Source organism: Leucopleurus acutus (genome assembly GCF_964270905.1).
Source record: "Leucopleurus acutus genome assembly, chromosome: 13".
Lineage (NCBI taxonomy): Eukaryota > Metazoa > Chordata > Mammalia > Artiodactyla > Delphinidae > Leucopleurus > Leucopleurus acutus.
The window spans coordinates 69,043,040-69,063,287 of NC_139155.1; the positions used below are offsets into that span (position 1 = coordinate 69,043,040).

Genomic DNA, 20,248 nt, shown 5'->3' on the forward strand with positions numbered 1-20,248 from the left:
GTTTGATGTGGGGAGTGGTGGAATCTATGGAGAACTTGAAAACGCATCCATGCAGTATTTGACAGGGACAGCCATTATTCAGTTAGGTGGTTTTTCCTGTGTGAGAGAGAATATGAGTTGGTGTTGTCAGGTCTGGGTTTTTTTTTTTTTTTCCCTAGGGAAGTTGAAAACCTGGATTTTTGTATGAGATTTCCTAATTAAAAGAGAAACAAAAAAACACTGTGTGAACCAAATAAAGCATGTTTGCTGGCCACCAGGCCACCATGTGCTACGTTAGACATACATACCTCAGTAAGATTTGCCCATCGTTGCCCATTACTGGATCTAGGGAAAGAAGGAGATTTAGAGGAATCAAGGTAACTTCAGAGGTGATATGGTCCAATGGTACAGGAGGCAGCACCCTATAGTGCAGCTCATTCTTAATAAGCTGGAGTGACTGGGCTTGAATCCTAGCACTTACTAATTAGATGGCCTTTGGCAGATCACTTTATCTCTCACCTGTGAAATGGGGATGATACTAGTATCTATCTCATAAGATTGTTCTGAAGATTAAATGTGTTAACACATGTAAAATATTTAGCCCAGTGCCTGACACAGAGTACTCAGGAGGTGATAATTATTATATTAAGTAGTTATTAGAATGAACCCTGCAGTTAATTATTATATTAAGTAGTTATTAGAATGAACCCTGCAGTTAAGAGACTAGATTGTGGGGGACAGCTGGCTTGGGTTTGAATCCTTTGACACTTTTCAGCTGGGTGACCATGGGTGCATTACTTCACCTCTCCAGGCCTCATTAGTAAAATGGGGAATAACAATACCTACCTAATCCTGTTGCTTATGAAGGGCCAGCACAGTGGTCTAGTAGTAGCTAGATTTGTTGAGTCCTCCTGAAACTACTTAGGCATCTTAATGAGAAAAGCAATGCTTAGTATTCCACCCAGTTAATTAACTGATTATGATGATGCTCCCTTTTTTTTTTTTCCTTTTAAAATTCTCTTTTTGCCTTAGCTGTTCATCAGCAAGACTGTGTGGTTAAGGTTACAGATTGAACTTGCATCAGAAGTTACCCTACTAGCTCTCCATTCCCTTAAATTGGCCTCACCTTTATCCCTACTACTGATGCTCTGGTTCAAGCCCTGTAACTTCTTCCACACTTTGTCACTCAACTCCTAACCTATCTCCCCTGCCTCCAGTCCTGCCCCTGCCACAGTCCATTCTTCACACTGCCCAGTGATCTTTCCCTATTGCAAAATCAGAATTAATTACTACTTTAGTTTTTGTTGTTGCTGTGGTTTTGCTTGCTTTTCTGTGTGCCAGTCACTAACATAAGACTTCCCAACTAAACTAGAAAACTCCTTTCTAGAGTGCCAAACATATCAGATAATCTAAACCTTTTATTTTTTCTGGAGAAATCCTTCTTGCAGGCCTTTCTGTACTGCTCCAAACTTAACCCGTTGCTCTGTAGGCCCCTGCACAGCTGCCCTCCCCTGTGATTCTGAGAATTCCCTTTGCCTCTTTCCTGTCTTGTAGCCTTTGTTTTCTAGATTGCATCTTCTTTTTCGGTTTATACCCATATGTTACTGGAGCACACCCTCATTAGTTCCCTGAGAAAAGATGCATGATAGGTAAAGTTTTTGAGACTTTAAATGTCTGAAAATTCTTTAATTCTGCTCTCAACCTTGACTGACAGTTTGGCTAGGAATAGAATTCTAGATTAGAATGATATTCTCCCAGAATTTTGACAGTATTTGATCCATTGTCTTTTAGCTTTTAATTGCTGTTGAGAAGCCCAGTGCTACTCTGATTCCTAATTATTTGTTTATTAGCAGATTTTTTTCTCTGGAATATTTCCTGTTCATAGTGGGCTTTTTTCCTTCCTTTTCATTGTCTAGGCCTCATGTGTAAAATTTCTGGGAAATTTTCTTTCTTTCTTTCTTTTTTAATATTTATTTGTTTGGTTGCACTGAGTCTTAGTTGTGGCAGGAGGGCTCCTTAGTTGCGGCTCATGGGCTCCTTAGTTGCAGCATGCGTGTGGGGTCTAGTTCTTACCCACTGCACCACCAGGGAAGTCCCCTGGGAAATTTTCTTAAAAATTTTGTTTTGACTGTTTATTCCTGTCCTTTTTCTTTGTTCTCCACGGCTAGAGCTTTATTAGTCAGATGTTAGGCTTCTTGGGTTGATTCTCTAATCGGATTATCTCTCCTTCTCCCTCTTTTCTGTTTCTTTGTTATTGTTTCAAATTCTACTTCCTGTGATGTAATATTCTTCTGCAGTTTGTTCTAATTCATACACTTATTTTCTGCTGTCATTTAAAATTTTGAAGCCTTCTCTCTGAATGTTCCTCTGTGTGGTACTTTGTGTTCATGGCTGCAGTATGCTATGTCCCTGAAGATATTATTTTGAAAGGTTTTTTTTTCATCCTCTAATTGTATCTCTTCACTCTTAATTTGTTTCTTTGTTTTGGTTGTTGTCTTTCATGTCAGAGATTTCCTCAAGTGTCTGGTAATCTTTGGCCAGCTGCGCACATTAGGAGTGAGGCACTAAGAACTGATGAGAGCCTCCGTATGGTTGGGTGGGTCTTCAATGCAAGTTGAAAAGACAGAGAATTTTTTTTTTAATTTGGGGAATCCCCTCATGTTAGTATGTGCACATCTTTTCTTTGGACCAATTTCCCCAGAAACTTCTAGTCCGCTGCCAGAAGATATACATGTAGCTGCCAGCTTAGCAGAAACTGAGCAGAGCAAAGGGACTTGTAATGTGGAGAGGGGTGCTGGGTGAGGAGAATCTCTCCATTCAGAATGCAGATTTTTACTGATCTCCCCGATTTTTAGTATAGCGTTTCACTTCTATCTTCATCTCTAAACATCTGCAGAAAGTAGGCTTCCATCTTTTGCCAGATTGGGAGAGCAGATTTAGGCTCTCATTGCTTCTTATATAAATTTATATCCCATCCTCTGTTTCAACCCTGCATCCCTTCCCCTGAACTTCAGAAGCCTCTGTGCGCAACTCCTGCTTCTTTCCAGCCTTCTGCAGCTGGACTTGGCGCTCCTCCTTGTAGGCAGTTTAGTTTCCGTTTTCCCTGTCCTACTAAATCAATTACCACTCATCCATCTGCTTTCCATCCTCCAGAATTTGGTGGATATCTGTCTTCTGCTGGCATCTTTCTCAATTTTTTTGTTTTTATGGGTTTGCAGGGTTTTTTATTCTTTCACTCTTGTTTTACTGAGATTTCTGACAGAAGCTGAGAAACTTGGGGATTTCTATGTGTCCTAGTCACCCAGAGGTCTATTGCATCTACTTTTTCCAGTCTGTTTCCCAGACTGGGAGTGACTTTGCAGCAGATGCCTTGTCTCATTTGTCTTTATCTTCCCAGGGCCTAGGACATAGTAGGCTCTCAAATGTTTGTTGAATGAATGAGTGAATAAATAAATTTTAACTCTTCTTTGTTAATTTTTCAAAACATTCATTTTCTTGATGTCTCTGGAAGCAAAGTGCCTACAATGCCATTCTAGATTCTGCCGTTGGATGAGGCCAGTCTCCTTTGAATGCAGCTGGTATTCACAGTATGCTCAAGTTACTTAGAATTCCTAGCAGGCATTGTTATATGGAGGATTTTATTAAGTATCCAATGATGAATATATCTCCCAGACTCTTATTACCAACCCCCTGAAGCACATCCTTGATGCCCCCAGCTGACTTAATCACCACATTGCTCTCAAGTACCCAACACATGTTTAAAGCACTATTCTGTTTTTTGCCTCTGATGGCACCCATGAGAAGTGTGAAGACCACTATTTATCTTGTTAGAAGATGTTAGAGGAAGCATCCCGGGGGAAATGTAACTCACTTGGGCACATCTGGATGCTGCTGTAAAAGACGGGTAAATCCCTGACTGGAGCCTAGAGTGGTTGTGGATAGTGGCCTTTGCCTTTTATCACCGGTTCAGCAAGTTTAATTTTGTTACACTAAAAATTAGGTTAAAAAAATCCAAGTTCTGTCTTTTTGACAACTCACTGAATGCAAATCAAGGCTTTGTGTTTCTTTTAAATTAAATTCAAGTTGTCGCACTTTCACATTTATGAAAAACTATTTCTGGTAGATTAATGTTTTAGTACTGGCATTTTCCCACTTCTTTCCAATCTTTATTTTGCATCCCTTCTATACACAAGAGGTTAATCTTAACCCTTACTCTCACTTAACGACTCCCTCTATTCCACATTTCTATCTAGTTTTCTTAGATTTCGGGCACATAAGTAAGCACAGAATGAAGTGACTACCAGTAGAGTAACCTTAGAACCTGGAAAGCAAAACTTTATTTATCCTCCTGTTTTCTCCTTCATTTCCTCTTCTTCTGAACTATAAAAATTAGGTAAAATAAGCTTTACGTGTAATAAAATATGATACAACATGTGCTTTATTTTGGGGAAAATGTGCTGCTACTTTCTTGGGCAGAAGCCAGAGCAGGAAAAGGCTGTATTCCACCCCCATCTGGAAGGGGGCATCGACAGAAGTGTCATCACTCACCACTTCATCTTCTCCTTCCCACTGCTTTTTCTCTTTAACGGTGACCGAATCATCACCTCCCCTTTCACCATTTACTATGAGCAAGGTAAACCAATCCATTCTAATCCCAGATTTTTTCAGAAAGAGGCTTCTGAGGTTTCCATAAAACTATACAACTTACGGCAGTTTCTATTTAATACCATAATACTTTGAATGGAACCTTCTGGAAATAGACCCTGCCATTCGAAAAGTTGGGCTAATTCTTTTTTCCTGTTCTTTCTTTCTCCCAGCACACATACATTGTTACTAAGGCACATTTAAACGGTCCTGCCTGAACTCATAGCCCAATATCACTGTTGAAAACCATCTCTGTCCCTAAATGGAATAAACTTAAACCTGAATCATAACACATCTTTCGAATGCCTGTAATTGCAGACATTTGGGAGCAGCTTTCTGGAATTTTTCAGGCATGCCAGACACATTAACCAGTCCTAGACTTGGCACGTTCCTAAACTTTTCATTTCGTATCTCAGCATTTATATATAATCCTGAGGATAATATTAATCAAATAAAATACATCTCTTTTGAGACTCAAAGGTTGGTTGGCAAACTTGAAGCCATCCAGAGGTAGTTTTTATATCTAGGAGGTAGAGAGTAAAACATTATTTTACTCAGAAAACAACAATGTAGGGTAATTGTTGCAGGTTATTTTTTCCTTTGGTTCTGGAAAAATTCTGAGTCTGTATCCAGTTGTGATAGAATTTGACAATAGCCATTTTTATTAAATATTGCAAATTAGAAACACCTGCCTGCTAAGCTGTTCTAAGCACCTAATTGTGAACAGCAATAATAACTAGTCCCTTTCAGAACAAGTGCTCTTGCTGTTTTCCTCATTTATTGTCTGAGATTTCTGGAGGAGGAGGTGCCGTATGATGGAAATATTCAGATTTGCAGTCAGGTAGGCCTACGTTTAAAACCCAACCTTGTCATTTTATTAGTTACCTTGACTTTGGAGCAATTGCTTAATGTGGTCTGTTTCCTCATCTGCAAAATAAAGGTAAAAATTCCTACCTCTGAGAGGTCTTGTGGGGATTTGGGATGATGTATATAAGGCACCTGATATATCATAATTTATTGACTCTGAAATACACATTTTTTCGTGTTTTAGTATCTCTGAAATCAGGATGATTTAAAAAATTTTTTCTTAAATTTTATTGTGGTATGGTTGATTTACGTTGTTAATTTCTGCTGTATAGCAAAGTGACTCAGTTATACGTATATATATTCTTTTTCATATTCTTTTCCATTATGGTTTATCATAGGATATTGAATATAGTTCCCTGTGCTATACAGTAGGACCTTGTTGTTTATTCATCCTATATATAATAGTTTGCATCTGCTAATCCCAAACTCCCAATCCTTCCCTTCCCCACTCTCCTTGGCAACCACAAGTCTGTTCTCTATCTGTGAGTCTGTTTCTGTTCTGTAGATATGTTCATTTGTGTTGTATTTTAGATTCCATATATAAGTGATATCATGTGGTATTTTTCTTTCTCTTTCTGACTTACTTCGCTTAGTATGATAATCTCTAGGATGATTTTACAATCCATAAGAAAGCGTTCTCTCATTGTTTAATTGTAACGTTTTGGTCCCTTTATTTGTGGTACATATTGTAAAGTGCTTCTTAAATTGATGGCAACTTTGATTTGATGAAATGTGGGATGGCTGGCTCTCAATGAATAATAATCATACTTATTATTGTGATATATTTTTTCTAAGAAATATTTCAATGGCTTCCAGATTAAATTCCCAGACTCCAATTGGGGGTACCATTATAATCATTCTTAGGAAAAATAGTATTATAATAAAAATAATAGTTGCTCCTGTTTAATCATTTCATGTCTCATGTGAACAATTTAAAGGTAAAAGGGAGAAGATTTCATAAGACTTAGCATGAATGTGACTGATTAGATGAGCAGCAGCAGGTAGAAGAACAAGGACAGAGATGAAGGACTGTGAGTTCTAGGTATACAGACACCAAAGTGGCAGCTGAGAAACACCTGTGTCTATGGACCTCCTATTCTTAGAGCTGTAGGAAAGTTTTAGTGCATCAGAATTTTGCTTAAATAGAACTAGAGGTTAAGGTATTGGTACCACACATTCATTCTGGCATTCTTACCTTGGAGGATGGAGTTTTCTTCTTTTATATCCTTGTGCAGACTGAAAGTCCCATGACTATCAGTTTGGTTTGTTCTTCAAGTGTTTGCTGTGTGTCTGCTATGTGCCAGGCATTATGATAGACTCTGAAGTTTCAGAGATGAATAAGACAACTCCTGGCTTCAAGAAGGCCCAGTCTGACCTATTGCATGCTGTGTTCCTCTTCCCTTCACCCATATCCTGCATCTTTTCTTATTGCTTTAAATAGAAAATATATGAATCATGTCTTTTTGCTTTAGAACATAGTTCCTTTAACACTTTAGTACATTTTCTGATATTCACTTTTATCCAAACAAGCATACCACTGAAAAACAAATTTAATAACTAATAGGATGAAGAATTTGGTCACAGTTGTAATTAAAAATTTTTTCTATCAGTGTAACCTGTATTTAATCCAAACCTATCAGTTTGGATATTTTTATAATAAGCTAATATTTTAAAATGTCATTTAGGATCTTAATTAAAATTTTAGTTTTTCTTCAGTGAACTTATTGTGTTCCTTTTTTAGATCTTGGTGTGATGTCTTCTTTCTTTGGGGATTCCCAAAAAGGAATGTTTATGTGCTTGCATGCCCAAATAATTTCTGTGCCAAAGGAACAGTGACAAATGTCACACAAGGGAAATGACATTTTCAGGTTTTTAAATTAATATAATGAGAGAGAGGAAGGCAGGCACTAATTTAGTACATTTAAATTTTAAATAAATGTGCAAAACAGGTTAAATTAATGTAAATATATGACTTTAAAATTAATTTACTCAATTTTATTGGTATTTAGCATCTATAATAACAGCTAGCAGTAATTAAATACTTGTAATGTGCCAGGCACAATTCTAAGCTCTTTAAGTATATGCTTAAAACCATCCCAAGAGATAGATATCATTACCTCTACTTTATAGGTAAGGAAACAAGGACAAAGAGTCAGGAAGATGTCCAGCAGAGACAGAATTTAAACCTAGACAGTTCTAGTCGCTGTGTTACCCTGGAATTACTAAGTTCATTATTATTCAGGAGACAGAATCAGTAGCTGTTAGAAAAGTTACTAAAGTTTTACTGAAGTTATTAAAGTTTGCCACTGAATTTGTCACTAAATAGCTGGCTTGGATTTTAGAGGGAAGAGCAGTATGTATTTAAAATATATTACAAACCTCATCTGTTAACATCGTCACATAACTTTGAAGATAATATTTATTATTTGAAATAACACTGTCAGAAATTAATTCTAAGTGGTTCTCTTATATAAATAATTGGCATTAAAGTGAAGATTATTAAATAAAAACTAGTAAAATTATAATTTCACAAGTCTAATAAAGCTGGTCTTGGGTGGCTGCTGAATATGAGGGCCAAAGGAAAGGAAAAAGTCAGTGCTAACACTGAGCTTTTAACTAGTTGTTGGAAGAAATAGTGATAACGTTCACTTCTTTCATTAATCATGGAAATCACAAGGCAGACTTAGGAAAGGCAGTGAGGGCTTGAGTTTGAGGTGACTGTGAGATGGTGTGATGGAATGCAGGCAAAGCACAGTGAGGAGGGTAACAGCTGGGGGCCTGAAGATTTGGGCTCTAGTCCTGCCTTTGCTGGTCATTAGCAGGTTGACCTGCTGCCAAGGTACTTGACATCTCTTGGTCTTAGTTTCTATATCTAAAGACATTGGGAAGTAACATTGGTAAGTGGTTTTCAAACCTGCAGGGTGCCATAGATTCTCCCAAGGGTGCTGGGGAGAAAAGTGCATCCTAGTCTAAGTAACCTAAACAACAACACTTTTAATCACGTAAATCACATGTATTTTTAATATATTTTTAAAAATAAATTAATTTTTAAAATTTTTGGCTGTGTTCGGTCTTTGTTGCTGCCCGCAGGCTTTTCTCTAGTTGCCTTGAGTGGAGGCTGCTCTTCGTTGCGGTGCGCGGGCTTCTCATTGGGTGGCTTCTCTTGTGGCAGAGCATGGGCTCTAGGCGCGTGGGCTTCAGTAGTTATGGCGCACGGGCTTAGTTGCTCCTCGGCATGTGGGATCTTCCTGGACCAGGGCTCGAACCCGTGTCCCCTGCATTGGCAGGTGGATTCTTAACCACTGCGCCACCAGGGAAGCCCTGTATTTTTAATTTGATTTAAACAAAGTTTGAAAACCAATGAAATTAGGTGATCTATAAGGCCTCTTCCAGCTCTAAAATCCTCTGTCTCTTATTCTGAAATCTGAGTTTGGAATCATCCAACAGGGATAGAAGTTGAATCTGCCAGGCTGAGGGAAAGTACAGAGAGCTGAGATTGTGGACCATTTATTCCTGAACAGTTAGAAGCCGTGAATTTCAGAAGCCCTCAGCCTGCATTAGGGCCTGTTCTTTAAAGTGGGAGGGCCATAATGATATTCCTTCATGGATGGTAGCAGAAGTTCTCAGTTGTTTCTTAATTTGCTAACATCTTTCCAGGATCCTTGAGGACTCCTTTCCATCCAATTAAAAGATTTCTTGTTTAACTTGTTATCTGCTTGTCCTAGCAAATAAGCTGTCCTTTTCTTGGGTTTTCTTCCTTCCAAGAAATGTCTCTTCTGCCTCTTGTATTTGTACTTGAACACATATGTGTTTTCCATCTTTCTTTCTCTCCACATTTCTCCATTATATCCTGCTCAGCCAAAGCCAGATTTTATGATTCGATCTTCAAAGGGTGATTGACTACATTCCAACTCCCTACAAAATGATGTTTTATAGTCTACTAAAATTCAGGTTGGCTGGCAAGTGTGGAATGGAATAGTTTTGACTGGACTAAAACAGCACTATGGTAGAATGTCTCTTAACCCAGGTCAAATTATTACATAAGAAACTTGAGTGAGTTATGTCGTAAAAAACTAATTTGAAACTAAGTTATCTGCCTGTCACTCCCCCAAATAAAACTGAAGATGTAGGTGAAACTGAGAGTGGGAAATAACTTTCCAAAAATCATCTTAATTGATTATTTCAAGTGAGTGAGAGAATTTATCCCCAATCACACTCAGCTCCCTAATAGGACTACCAAGACTCTAAGATTATTACTTGGTCATCATCTTGTGGCCAAAGAGCTATGTAGAATGGAATTCTTTATAAAAATCTCTCTAAAGGGATAGCATATGGCTGCAGTGGAAGGTGTTAAGTTGTAAAGGAGGGAGGAGAATCCTTAAGTAACCTGGAAGAGATGTTAGGGAGGAACATCTTCTTTCCTCTGTCGTTCAGCATCAACCTCATCATTTGCAGTCCTTCATGAGGAAGTAGCACACACTCTTGCATTGGCTGCAACTTGGCAGTTACAGCACATAGCACAGATGCCTGTTGTATTGAATCAAGTTTACATGGAGCATCAAGTTAAAAAAAATGAATTCATTATAAATTCTGGCAGTTTTTATGGTATAATTAAAATGTCTAACAGGATACCTTTGGGAAACTAAATGCAGTTTTACTATTTATAGAGCCAGCAGAGGTAGTGTTTCTTGCCAACTTTCATATCTTATGACCTATAAATTGCTCTTAATAGCTAATCTGTCATCCCAGCTTCTCAAACAAGAAAGCTTGTTTCCTTATTAATCTGTTAATTTGCATCTGCAAAGGACATTTACAAATACTTGGTTTGAAAACTTTGCTATATTAATGCTGGGCATTATAAGTAATTTATCACCTGTGATAGCAACTCTTAGGTCTAGGTAATAGATCTTTCTGACATTGTATTATTCTTCCAACCCTAATATAGTTCTGATAAAAATAATTATTGTGAAAGCTCCTCTGGCCCCACAGTATTAGGAAAAGCTGACAGGTTACCTATGGAGAAGCTATAACTGTCACTAACTTCTCTCTAAGCTCATAGTAATAGATTCATACCAACTATTCCAACTATGGTACAGTAATATGGTAGAAAGAATTCAGATGTACACAAATCACTGTCTTACTTTTTAGTAACAACTGCAGAATATTCCTCCAACGCTAAGTTTAGGAATTGGGACAAACTGGTTGGACTGATTATCATAAACCCAACAGCAGTTATTGAGCATGTACAGCATGAAATGATTGAAGACTACTGAAGGCCATGTAATTAAAAATTTCCCTGTTTGTGTGGTATTTAAATCTCTTCTTCAGGCTGTGGCTGTGAGTTCACAATTCTTAGAGATCCCATTTCAGGAGCTTTCTCCCTACCAAGAGCCTTAACATTTAACTGTTTTTTGTTTTTGTTTTGCTGATTTGTTTTTTCTCTATTGTAATCCAAGAAGGATTTGTGGGAGCAGGAAACAAAACAGCAAAGGGAAGAAATCAGAGTAATGAGAGGATTAGGATCATATCATATGCTGAAGCCAGGGTAGAGTTTGAACATATTATGGGATTCTATCTGGCTGTTAAAAGGAGGCTCTGTATTAAATCATAAGCTTCCTGGTGACTCAAACAAAAAGGTAAACATGACCGCTTATATGATTCACATTTTTCTTAAGATAAAACCATAGCAGCTGCATTGAAATCTGAAAGAAATTTTTCCACTGGTCCTTATAAAGATGACATCAGATGGAATCATGGACAACATCCTCAACATTATAGATTGTACATTTTTTGATTATTTTTGTACAGTTGTTTTTGTGTGGCTATTGAGTAAGCAACTCTAGACATTCATGGCTGTCATTTAACTTTTTATACAGAATTACTTTATCAACTCAGTTGCTGACTAAGGGTAGATTTTTCAGGCTATAGTACACTCATTAGATAGGGAATGAATGTTATTTAAGACTGTAGGAAGTGTATAGACCGCACAGAACATGATTCAGTCTTTTGTTTCTACAGGTTTGTGTTTGGGTGGCTATTGATTCCCGCTAAATAGATCTGCAATGTGGGTAAATTACTACCAGGTAGACCCTTGTATCTGGGTTAATACAGATTTTTAAAGATTAGCTAAGTTTCTGGTTTTAGTACCTAACTCTCCTCAAATTTAGTTTTTCTATAAAAATGACTAAAATTTCATCACCCGGAAACCTATGGTAATTCAAATAATTGAACCACTAGATAGTGTTAACTATAACTATAGTGACTGGAACATGAAAATTATTAATTTATGCTCAGTATTGTACTGGTCAGGCTAGGCCAGGTTATGCTGCAATAACAGTAAATTCCCAAATCTTAGTGGCTTATTTCTTGTGCCCGCTGTGTATTCATTACAGGCCCACATTGCTGATTGTCACTTAAATTTCAATTTTGATGGAGCAGTGTGTAGCAAAGAGAAGAGAAAATGTGGTGAAGTATGTACTGGTTCTTAAAGCTTTACATGGATGTGATCACATTTATTGGCCAAAGAAGGTCGCGTAGCCACTCACACCTGACTTCATGCAGTCAGTGATGTACAGTCTTACCTGCTTCGAAACAGAGATGCCAGCATATTTGTGAATATCCCTAAAGCCTACCCTAATATCATTAGTGCTTAACATTGATCTTACTGTATTCTAATTAGTTGTTATTTTAGTTAAGCATTTTGTTGTTGTCGTTACTACCAATCTCCCTCCTTTTCAGCTACTTCATGGATATACATGAAAGTATAAATCAGATCTTGTCAGTCCCCTGCTTAAACCTGTGGCTGTTATTGCTCCCTGGGTGGATTGTAAATTCTTCAATAGAGGATAAACTGTATGTAGTTAAATGAGCACGAGAGCTAGAATCTGATGTCTGTGGACCTGAACCCTGGCTTTGCTATCAGTGCTATCAATTGTGTATTCTTAGGCATGTCATTTTATCTCTTTGAGTCTAACGTTATCTCACAAATGGCTTTAATAATAACACACAATTAAAAGGATTGTTATTAATGATTAAATGAAACAACATACATGGAAAATGCATTAGATTTTACAAATTGATGGACAGACAGAATTCATCCAAACCCACCTTTCCAGACTCCCCTCCAACCACTATCCCCATTCCCAGGTCTAACCAGCTTCTTGGTCTCTAATCATTACACACTCTGTCATACTTCATGCCTTTGCTTGTGCTGTTTCCATTTCCTAGAATTACCCACTCCCCCAATGAGGAAAACTCCAATTTATTTATTAATTTTTAACTAACAGACTTCATTTTTAGAGCAGTTTTAGATTTACAGAAAATTGAGCAGCTAGTACAGAGTTCCCACGTTCCCTTTCTCTTCCCCATTCAGTTTCCCCTCTTAGTAACATCTTGTATCAGTGTGGTACATTTGTTACAATTGAGAAACCAATATTGATATAATATTGTTAACTAAAGTTCATAGTTTACACTAGGGTTTACTGTTCGTGTTGTACAGCCTATGGGTTATGACAAATGTATGATGCCCTATATCCATGATTATAGTGTCATGCAGAATAGTTTCACTGCCCTAAAAATCCCCTGTGATCCATCCTTTTCGCCTGCTGAAACCACTGATCTTTTTGCTTTCTCTATAGTTTTGCCTTTTCCAGAGTGTCATGTAGTTCAGATCATACAGTGTGTAGTCTTTTTTTTTTTTTTTTTTTTGTGGTCTCTTCCATTGCGGAGCACAGGCTCCGGATGCACAGGCTCAGCGGCCATGGCTCACGGGCCCAGCCGCTCCGTGGCACATGGGATCTTCCCAGACCGGGGCACGAACCTGTGTCCCTTGCATCGGCAGGCGGACTCTCAACCACTGCGCCACCAGGGAAGCCCTTAAGACTGGATTCTTTCATTAAAGAATATACATTTAAGGTTTCCTTCATATCTCTTTGAGCCTTGGTAGATCATTTCCTTTTAGTGCTGAATAATATTCTATTGTAAGGATGTATCAAATTTTATTTATCCATTCACCTATTGAAAGACATCTTGGTTGCTTCCAGTTTTTAACAATTGTGAATAAAGGTGTTACAAACATTCACGTGCAGGTTTTTGTGTGGATGTAAGTGTTCATTTCATTAAGGTAAATAATGCAGGAGCATGATTGCTGGATCATATGGTTTGAGTAGGTTTGTAGGAAACTACCCAACCATCTTCCAAAGTGGCTGTCCCATTTTGCATTCCCATTAGCAATGAATGAGAGTTCCTATTGCTCCACATCTTCACCAGGATTTGATATTGTCAGTTGTCTTAGATTTTCACCATTCTGATAGATGTGTAGTGGTATCTCATTGTTGTTTTAACTTGCAATTCCCTGATGACATATCATGTGGAGCATCTTTTCATATGCTTCTTTGCCACCTATATACAGTCGGCCCTCCATATTTATGGGTTCTGCATCCACAGATTCAACAAACCACATATCAAAAATATTTGAAAAAATTCCAGAAAGTTCCAAAAAGCAAAATTTGAATTTGCCATATACCAACAACTACTTACATTGTATTTACATTGCATTAGGCATTATAAGTCATCTAGAGATGATTTAAAGAATATGGGATGATGTGCATAGGTTATATGCAAATACCATGCCATTTTACATAAGGGACTTGAGCATTTGCAGATTTTGGTATCCATGGGGGTTCCTGGAACCAATACCTTGCAGATACTGAGGGAAAACTGTATCTTCTTTGGTGAGGTATCTGTTCAGGTCTTTTGTCCATTTTAAAGTTGGGTTGTTTTCTTGTTGAGTTTTAATTTTTTTTGTTTTTTGTTTTTGTATATTTTGGATACAAGTCCTTTGTCAGATAGGTATTTTGCAAATATCTTCTCCCAGTCTGTAGCTTGTCTTTTCATTCTGTTCATGGTATCTCTTACAGGGCACAGTTTTTAATTTTAATGAAGTCCAACGTAGCAATTCTTTCTTTCATGGGTCATGCCTTTGGTGTTTTATCTAAAAATTCATTTCCAAACCCTAGGTTCCCTAGAATTTCTCTTATCTTCTAGGAGTTTTATAGTTTTGCATTTTACATTTAGGTCTATGATCCATTTTGAGTCAATTTGTATGAAAAGTGTAAAGTCTGTGTCTAGATTCACTTTCTTTGCATGTGGATGTCCAGTTGTTCTAGCACCATTTTTTGAAAAGCCTGTCCTTTCTCCGCTGAATTACCTTTGTTCCTTTGTCAAAAATTAGTTGACTCTGTTTGTGTCTAGAGAATTTTCTTGAGTACATGAATGAATGAACAAATGAACCAACCAACAGACCCCAAAACACTCCAATATCCGTGTAAGCTTTGACCACTTAAAGTGCTTTTACCAACACTAAGTGTTGGATATACCAATGATTCCAAAGTGCCCCGGAATAAAGGGTGAAGTTTCTTATGTCTACACTTGCAGAAGAGTAATACGAGTAATATGCTTTAGCGTATGAAAATAATGACCCTTCCTGCCATCAGTGGGGCACACTTCTTGTGTCGTTTTTTTAGTTGTGGTGACATATAACATCATGTTCTATTTTCTGGTCATCTTCTACCACATCTTTGAAATGAATAAAGCTAAGTTAGGGTAGGAAGAGAAATGAAAATCTAAAATTTTTGAGCATCTTCTGTGAGCCTTGAAATGGGCTCTTTACAAGTTCTATCTTATTTAGTACTCATCAGAGCACTGTGAGATATTAATATTTCCATTTACAGATGAGGAAACTGAGGCTCAGAGATGTTGCAGAACTTGTGTAGTATCACACAGTTTGTCCTTTGGACCCATGCATGCCTGATTCCAGAGTCTGCCCCTATTCTTCTATATCCCTCTGCCTCTTGGGTTGCAGGTGGTTAACCCAGTACCTTGGGTTCGTGGGCACTGAACTGGCAAGGAATACAAGGTGCATGTGGATTTGGACAGTGAAGATGAAAAACTGTATTTCTGGTACTAGCTGTGGGTGCATTTCCCCTTTTCTTAAAACTACATGCAATTAGTCAATCAGCAGTTATATCAGATATTCTCTATATGTGCATTAGCCATCCCACAAAATATAACTCTTATAAAATACATACAATAAAGGGAAAAACATGCTAGTTGTGAGGAACACGTTTAATTTTGCAAAATAATGTTTAATGGTAGTATCATCAATGTGGTTTTTTGGGTAGTTTAAACTTTCTCTATTTCATGTCTCAAACTGAAAGTCCTTAAAGGTGGTTTGAAAAAATATGAGCAAATTTCCTTCTCTAGCTCCATGTCCCACGAAACTGACTCATCAGGTGCAGTTCTTCCACAAATATTTGGGGCACAGAGCAAGGGGTAATGACTCCTGTGTGCTAAGTCTGCAGCTGGAAATCATGCTTTGGCAAGAACATGAGTAATTTATATCTTGTAAAAAGAGAAAAGTATTGTCTTATTCCAACCAGAGAGTTTGTTAGCATAACTGTTTGTGTGCATTTTGGTATTCAAATACAGATGTTCCAAAATGTTTCCACTGTGGGAAGCAGCTGCTGCTATTCTAGCACAAAAATCTCAAAGAGATTAATATACAAAGGCAGTGTGAACCTTAGTGGCAAGTACAGCATCTGCTTGAGGTGGGGCCTGTGTTTCCCTGTAGATAGTGGGTCTTCAGATTCTCCTTAACAGCCTGAAACCATGTTTCAGATCTAAGCTTATTCCACAGGAACAGGAACAAAGACAAATGATTAATTTGTAATTCACTTAGCTGATAAATATGATCACATGTTATTTGCCCAGCAGCTGTAAAACACTGGACTTCATGTCCTGTGGCAACTGATATAGGAATATAGATGCTTGGTTGTAATGACTGATGTTTTTGGTGCCGTTACTAGCTTCTGCTTGGTAACAGAGCTCAGCCCAGACGGCCTGCAGTCATAAAACATCCATCCACACCTTAGTGATGCATTTACAGAGAACTTTACAGTTTACTCAGGACACTCACTTGCACTGCTTCATATGATCCCATCCTAACCTTGGAAAGTACATATGCTGTCATTGTCAGAACGGTTTACATATAAAGAAAATACAGGTGAAGAAGTGACATGACTTATCAGGGTTACACAGCCAGGGCCTCTGACTCTAAATTCTATTCCATTCTTATACTACATCAAGCTGCCTTTCTAATTTCAGAGGCTATGATGTGTGCTTCATAAACTATATTGACCTTTCTAGAGTTGCCGGTTTCCAGGACACCTGCGTGAAGAGTCCCAGCCTGATAGCGCTGCCTGTAACTGGAAGGTGCCAGGGAAGAGCTAATGCAGTAGTCCTTCCCTCTTTCCTCACAGCCCTAAAGGGGAAATGCCCCAATACTCTCTTTCCTTATGTTTGGGAGAGCTTCAGCAAATGAGCTCCTATGTCTCCCTGGCATTTACAGAAATGAAGAACCAGAAGCAGAAGATCCCTGGGCTGTCATTTGGAGTTGCCACATACCACAAGTTTCTAAGAACAGTGATGCCTGGGGCGCTGTGCCTGCCCCAGGCCTTATTAATCTATTCCCTACAGTGTTCAAGGGCTCATTGCCTCCAACCAGATCTACTATTTGGAATTATCTAGTGAATTATTTATGGTTTACACATTTGACAGAGGCTCATGGCTAAGTTTGAAAACACTCAGTTCCTGGGACCTAGAAACCTCTGTCTGGAAAACCAAGGCTCAGAGAAGTTAAGTTTCTGAAGGTCCCAGGGCTAGTAAACATCAGTGCAGTTTTGAACCAAGGGTGTCTGATTCTAAGTCACACTAGCTCCATAGTGAAAGAGCCATGTGTTCTACTTTCTGGGCAGCAAAGATTTGCAGGTGGGAGGGTTTGTGGACTGTGTCCTGCTCTCTAGCCTGGCTTGGGCACAGAAGGACCTCAGAGAGTAAGGAGGGGAGGGCCAATTACAGAAGGAAAGGAAAGAGACTGAGTCCCCCATCCTGTAGCAAAGGAGGAAAGGAGATTGTCGGGTGTGGGGAGGGGAGTTGTGAGCAGTAGAAAGGCCTGTGTGCACTGTGCCAACAAGAAGTCTTAACTTATGATCCTGAAGAGGTTCCCGAAGTAGGAACCTGAGGCCAGTACACATCCAAGTGGCATGCTCTTGGGTGACATCATTGCTGCATCTGCCAGAATCACATTGCTACAGGATTGTGATTTTCATGGAATTGTTTCTGCTCTCCACCACTCAGAAAAAAAAGACAAACCCCAAAAGTACATTTCTAAGTGTTTATTTCCTCTCTATTTTCCCCAAGCTTTTTGTTGGAACATCTGTGAAATGATAAAAGCAACTTAAAACTATATGGAACCTTTTGCAGATACACAGTTTGCAAGCATTGTAAAGATGGTCAGTCTCAGTCATTTTGATCAAAACTGCTATTTCGCAGGCAAAGAAATAAGGTAGCAAATCACTCAACTATGAAATATTAATAAAAGTGTTCTGAAGTGCATATAGAACACATCTGATAAAGAAATACCCTTACACCAGGTGGGATGGCCTTCCCTTGTTGTTATTCCCTAGCCTGGAGGCCCTGGTGAAGATCACTTGCCTACTTGTGACAGAGTTTACCCTTTGTTCTGCCAGGATCACGTATTCATGGTACGAAGAGGGAGCATCATGAAGAAAGGGGGCTACGTGGCTCTAGCTGTAGGCACTGTGTGAAGGAAGGGAAGGATAGGCAAGTTGTTGAATGAAAAGAAGCTCAGGAGAGCTCGGTGTAACTTCCCTTTTATGTCTCTGCAAAGGAGTTAGAAACTAAAGACGAGAATCTAAGACTATCTGCACTTGGTAAGATTCTAGAACCCGTGTAACATCTCCTTTGTTATTTTTGTTTCCCTTTGGTTCACTATGCCAATATAGAGTCATTTTCATTAAAACCTTTAAGACAAAAAGGGCTCATGTTCTTTTCTTTAGACAAGAACTACTTGAGTGGCAAGCAGTGTGAGGGGACTAGGAAGATAGCATCTTTCTGCACAGAGGCTGGGGTCAGAAGAGAGAGCCTCTAGGCAAGGAAAGCAAAGCTCGAAGAGCAATGTGAGCCTAAAAAGGGGTGGTGAGGCCCCGTGGGGACTACCACATTCAGAGATGTAGTTGTAACTCCCGTTATTTTCCTCTGCGGCTCATCTAATCTAAGCCTTCCACAGTAACCAGCACTGATGAAGTCACATTGAGTTAACAAAGATAAGAGAACAGGACCCTCCATTGGTCCTGGGTCACAAAATTATCAATCATCAATCTAAAGATCTCCCTTGCCGTTAATGTATCCATTTGCTTTGGGAGAAGACAAGAATTGAGAAATGCAATTTGAGTGCACTCTTTGAGTGCAAAGAGCCTAGCATGGATTTCTCCTATGAATTTCCTATGCTATATTACATGTAATAATTAATTTTGATTTTCTTCAACATTTTCTTATGCTGCAGAGGTTAATAGCTATTAACAGAGATATAATATCACAATATTAGAAATGTCAAGTCTTTAAACTAAGATGAAGGTTATATGGCACACAACCTGTTTCTATGAGATTCGGTATTGAATATTACTGATTAAATTGCCTTTGTCTTTTATTAGGAACTTGCTGTTTGGATGTGCTCTTTTTCAGTTCTGCATAGGTCTGCAGACCAGTGATAGAAACACCATTAGAAATAGGTTTGGATGGTTATGAGCAAACTCTCTAACATTTTATCTGCTGAAACAAACCAAAGCCATTTTCTGATGTGCTTTCTTTTCTCTGCCTTATCCTTTCTCTCCAGGCAGCTTCATCAGCCCTGAGCAGTCTGGGCCACGTGTACACAGCCATTGGAGACTACCCCAATGCACTGGCCAGTCACAAACAGTGTGTTCTTCTCGCCAAGCAATCCAAAGATGAGCTTTCTGAAGCCCGAGAACTCGGTAACATGGGAGCTGTGTATATTGCCATGGGTGATTTTGAGAATGCTGTGCAATGCCATGAGCAGCATCTGAAGATAGCCAAGGACCTGGGCAACAAGCGAGAAGAGGCCCGCGCCTACAGCAATCTGGGCAGTGCCTACCACTACAGGAGGAACTTTGACAAGGCCATGTCTTACCACAACTACGTGCTGGAGCTGGCTCAGGAGTTGATGGAGAAGGCCATTGAGATGCGGGCCTATGCTGGCCTGGGCCATGCTGCCAGGTGCATGCAGGATTTGGAGAGAGCTAAACAGTACCATGAGCAGCAGCTGGGCATCGCTGAGGATCTCAAGGACCGGGCTGCAGAGGGGCGAGCATCCTCCAATCTGGGTAAGGACAGGATTGCTTGCGGGACCCAGGGTCAGGGCCAAGGGCTAGAAATAGCTGGAGTAACGCACTATCTTTTACAGGAATCTGTGTGTTTATATTCAAAAGTATCTCCTCATTGTGTGTGTTTTATATTTCCTTCAGATATATGTCCTTGGAGCCTGCCTGCTCTAAATCACAGGATCTTTTCTGTCATCACAGTGCTCTGAGGATTAGAACTCTGAAATACTGGAAAAACAAAACACCCCAACCTTTTAATCTGTCTAGAGAGAAGAACGACCAGATTTATCTAATTAGAGAGAAGGGGGATGAAGTGAAGAGACAAAGCTATGTTTGGTTTAAATGAAAGGGAAGCTAGCTAGGAAGTCATCAATGAAAGGGAATTTGAGAGGATTTTTGTTTAGAGGGAGTTCTTTACTTGGTGACTTTAACCCCAAAGGGAATGTATTATTTCCCCTCAATGTATGTGTATTCACAAATGATGTTGATAGTTATAGTGT

General features: G+C 38.9%; 1 protein-coding gene across 2 annotated transcripts in view; it reads left to right on the top strand.

Annotated features, from left to right (window-relative positions):
- TTC28 (tetratricopeptide repeat domain 28) overlaps positions 1–20,248 on the top strand; it is a 593,462-nt gene that overhangs the window by 408,239 nt on the left and 164,975 nt on the right. For both annotated transcript variants that reach the window (XM_082853188.1, XM_082853189.1), the window contains one exon: positions 19,244–19,751. In XM_082853188.1, the coding sequence (XP_082709314.1) occupies positions 19,244–19,751 (508 nt within the window). The remainder of the gene's footprint in view (positions 1–19,243; positions 19,752–20,248) is intronic.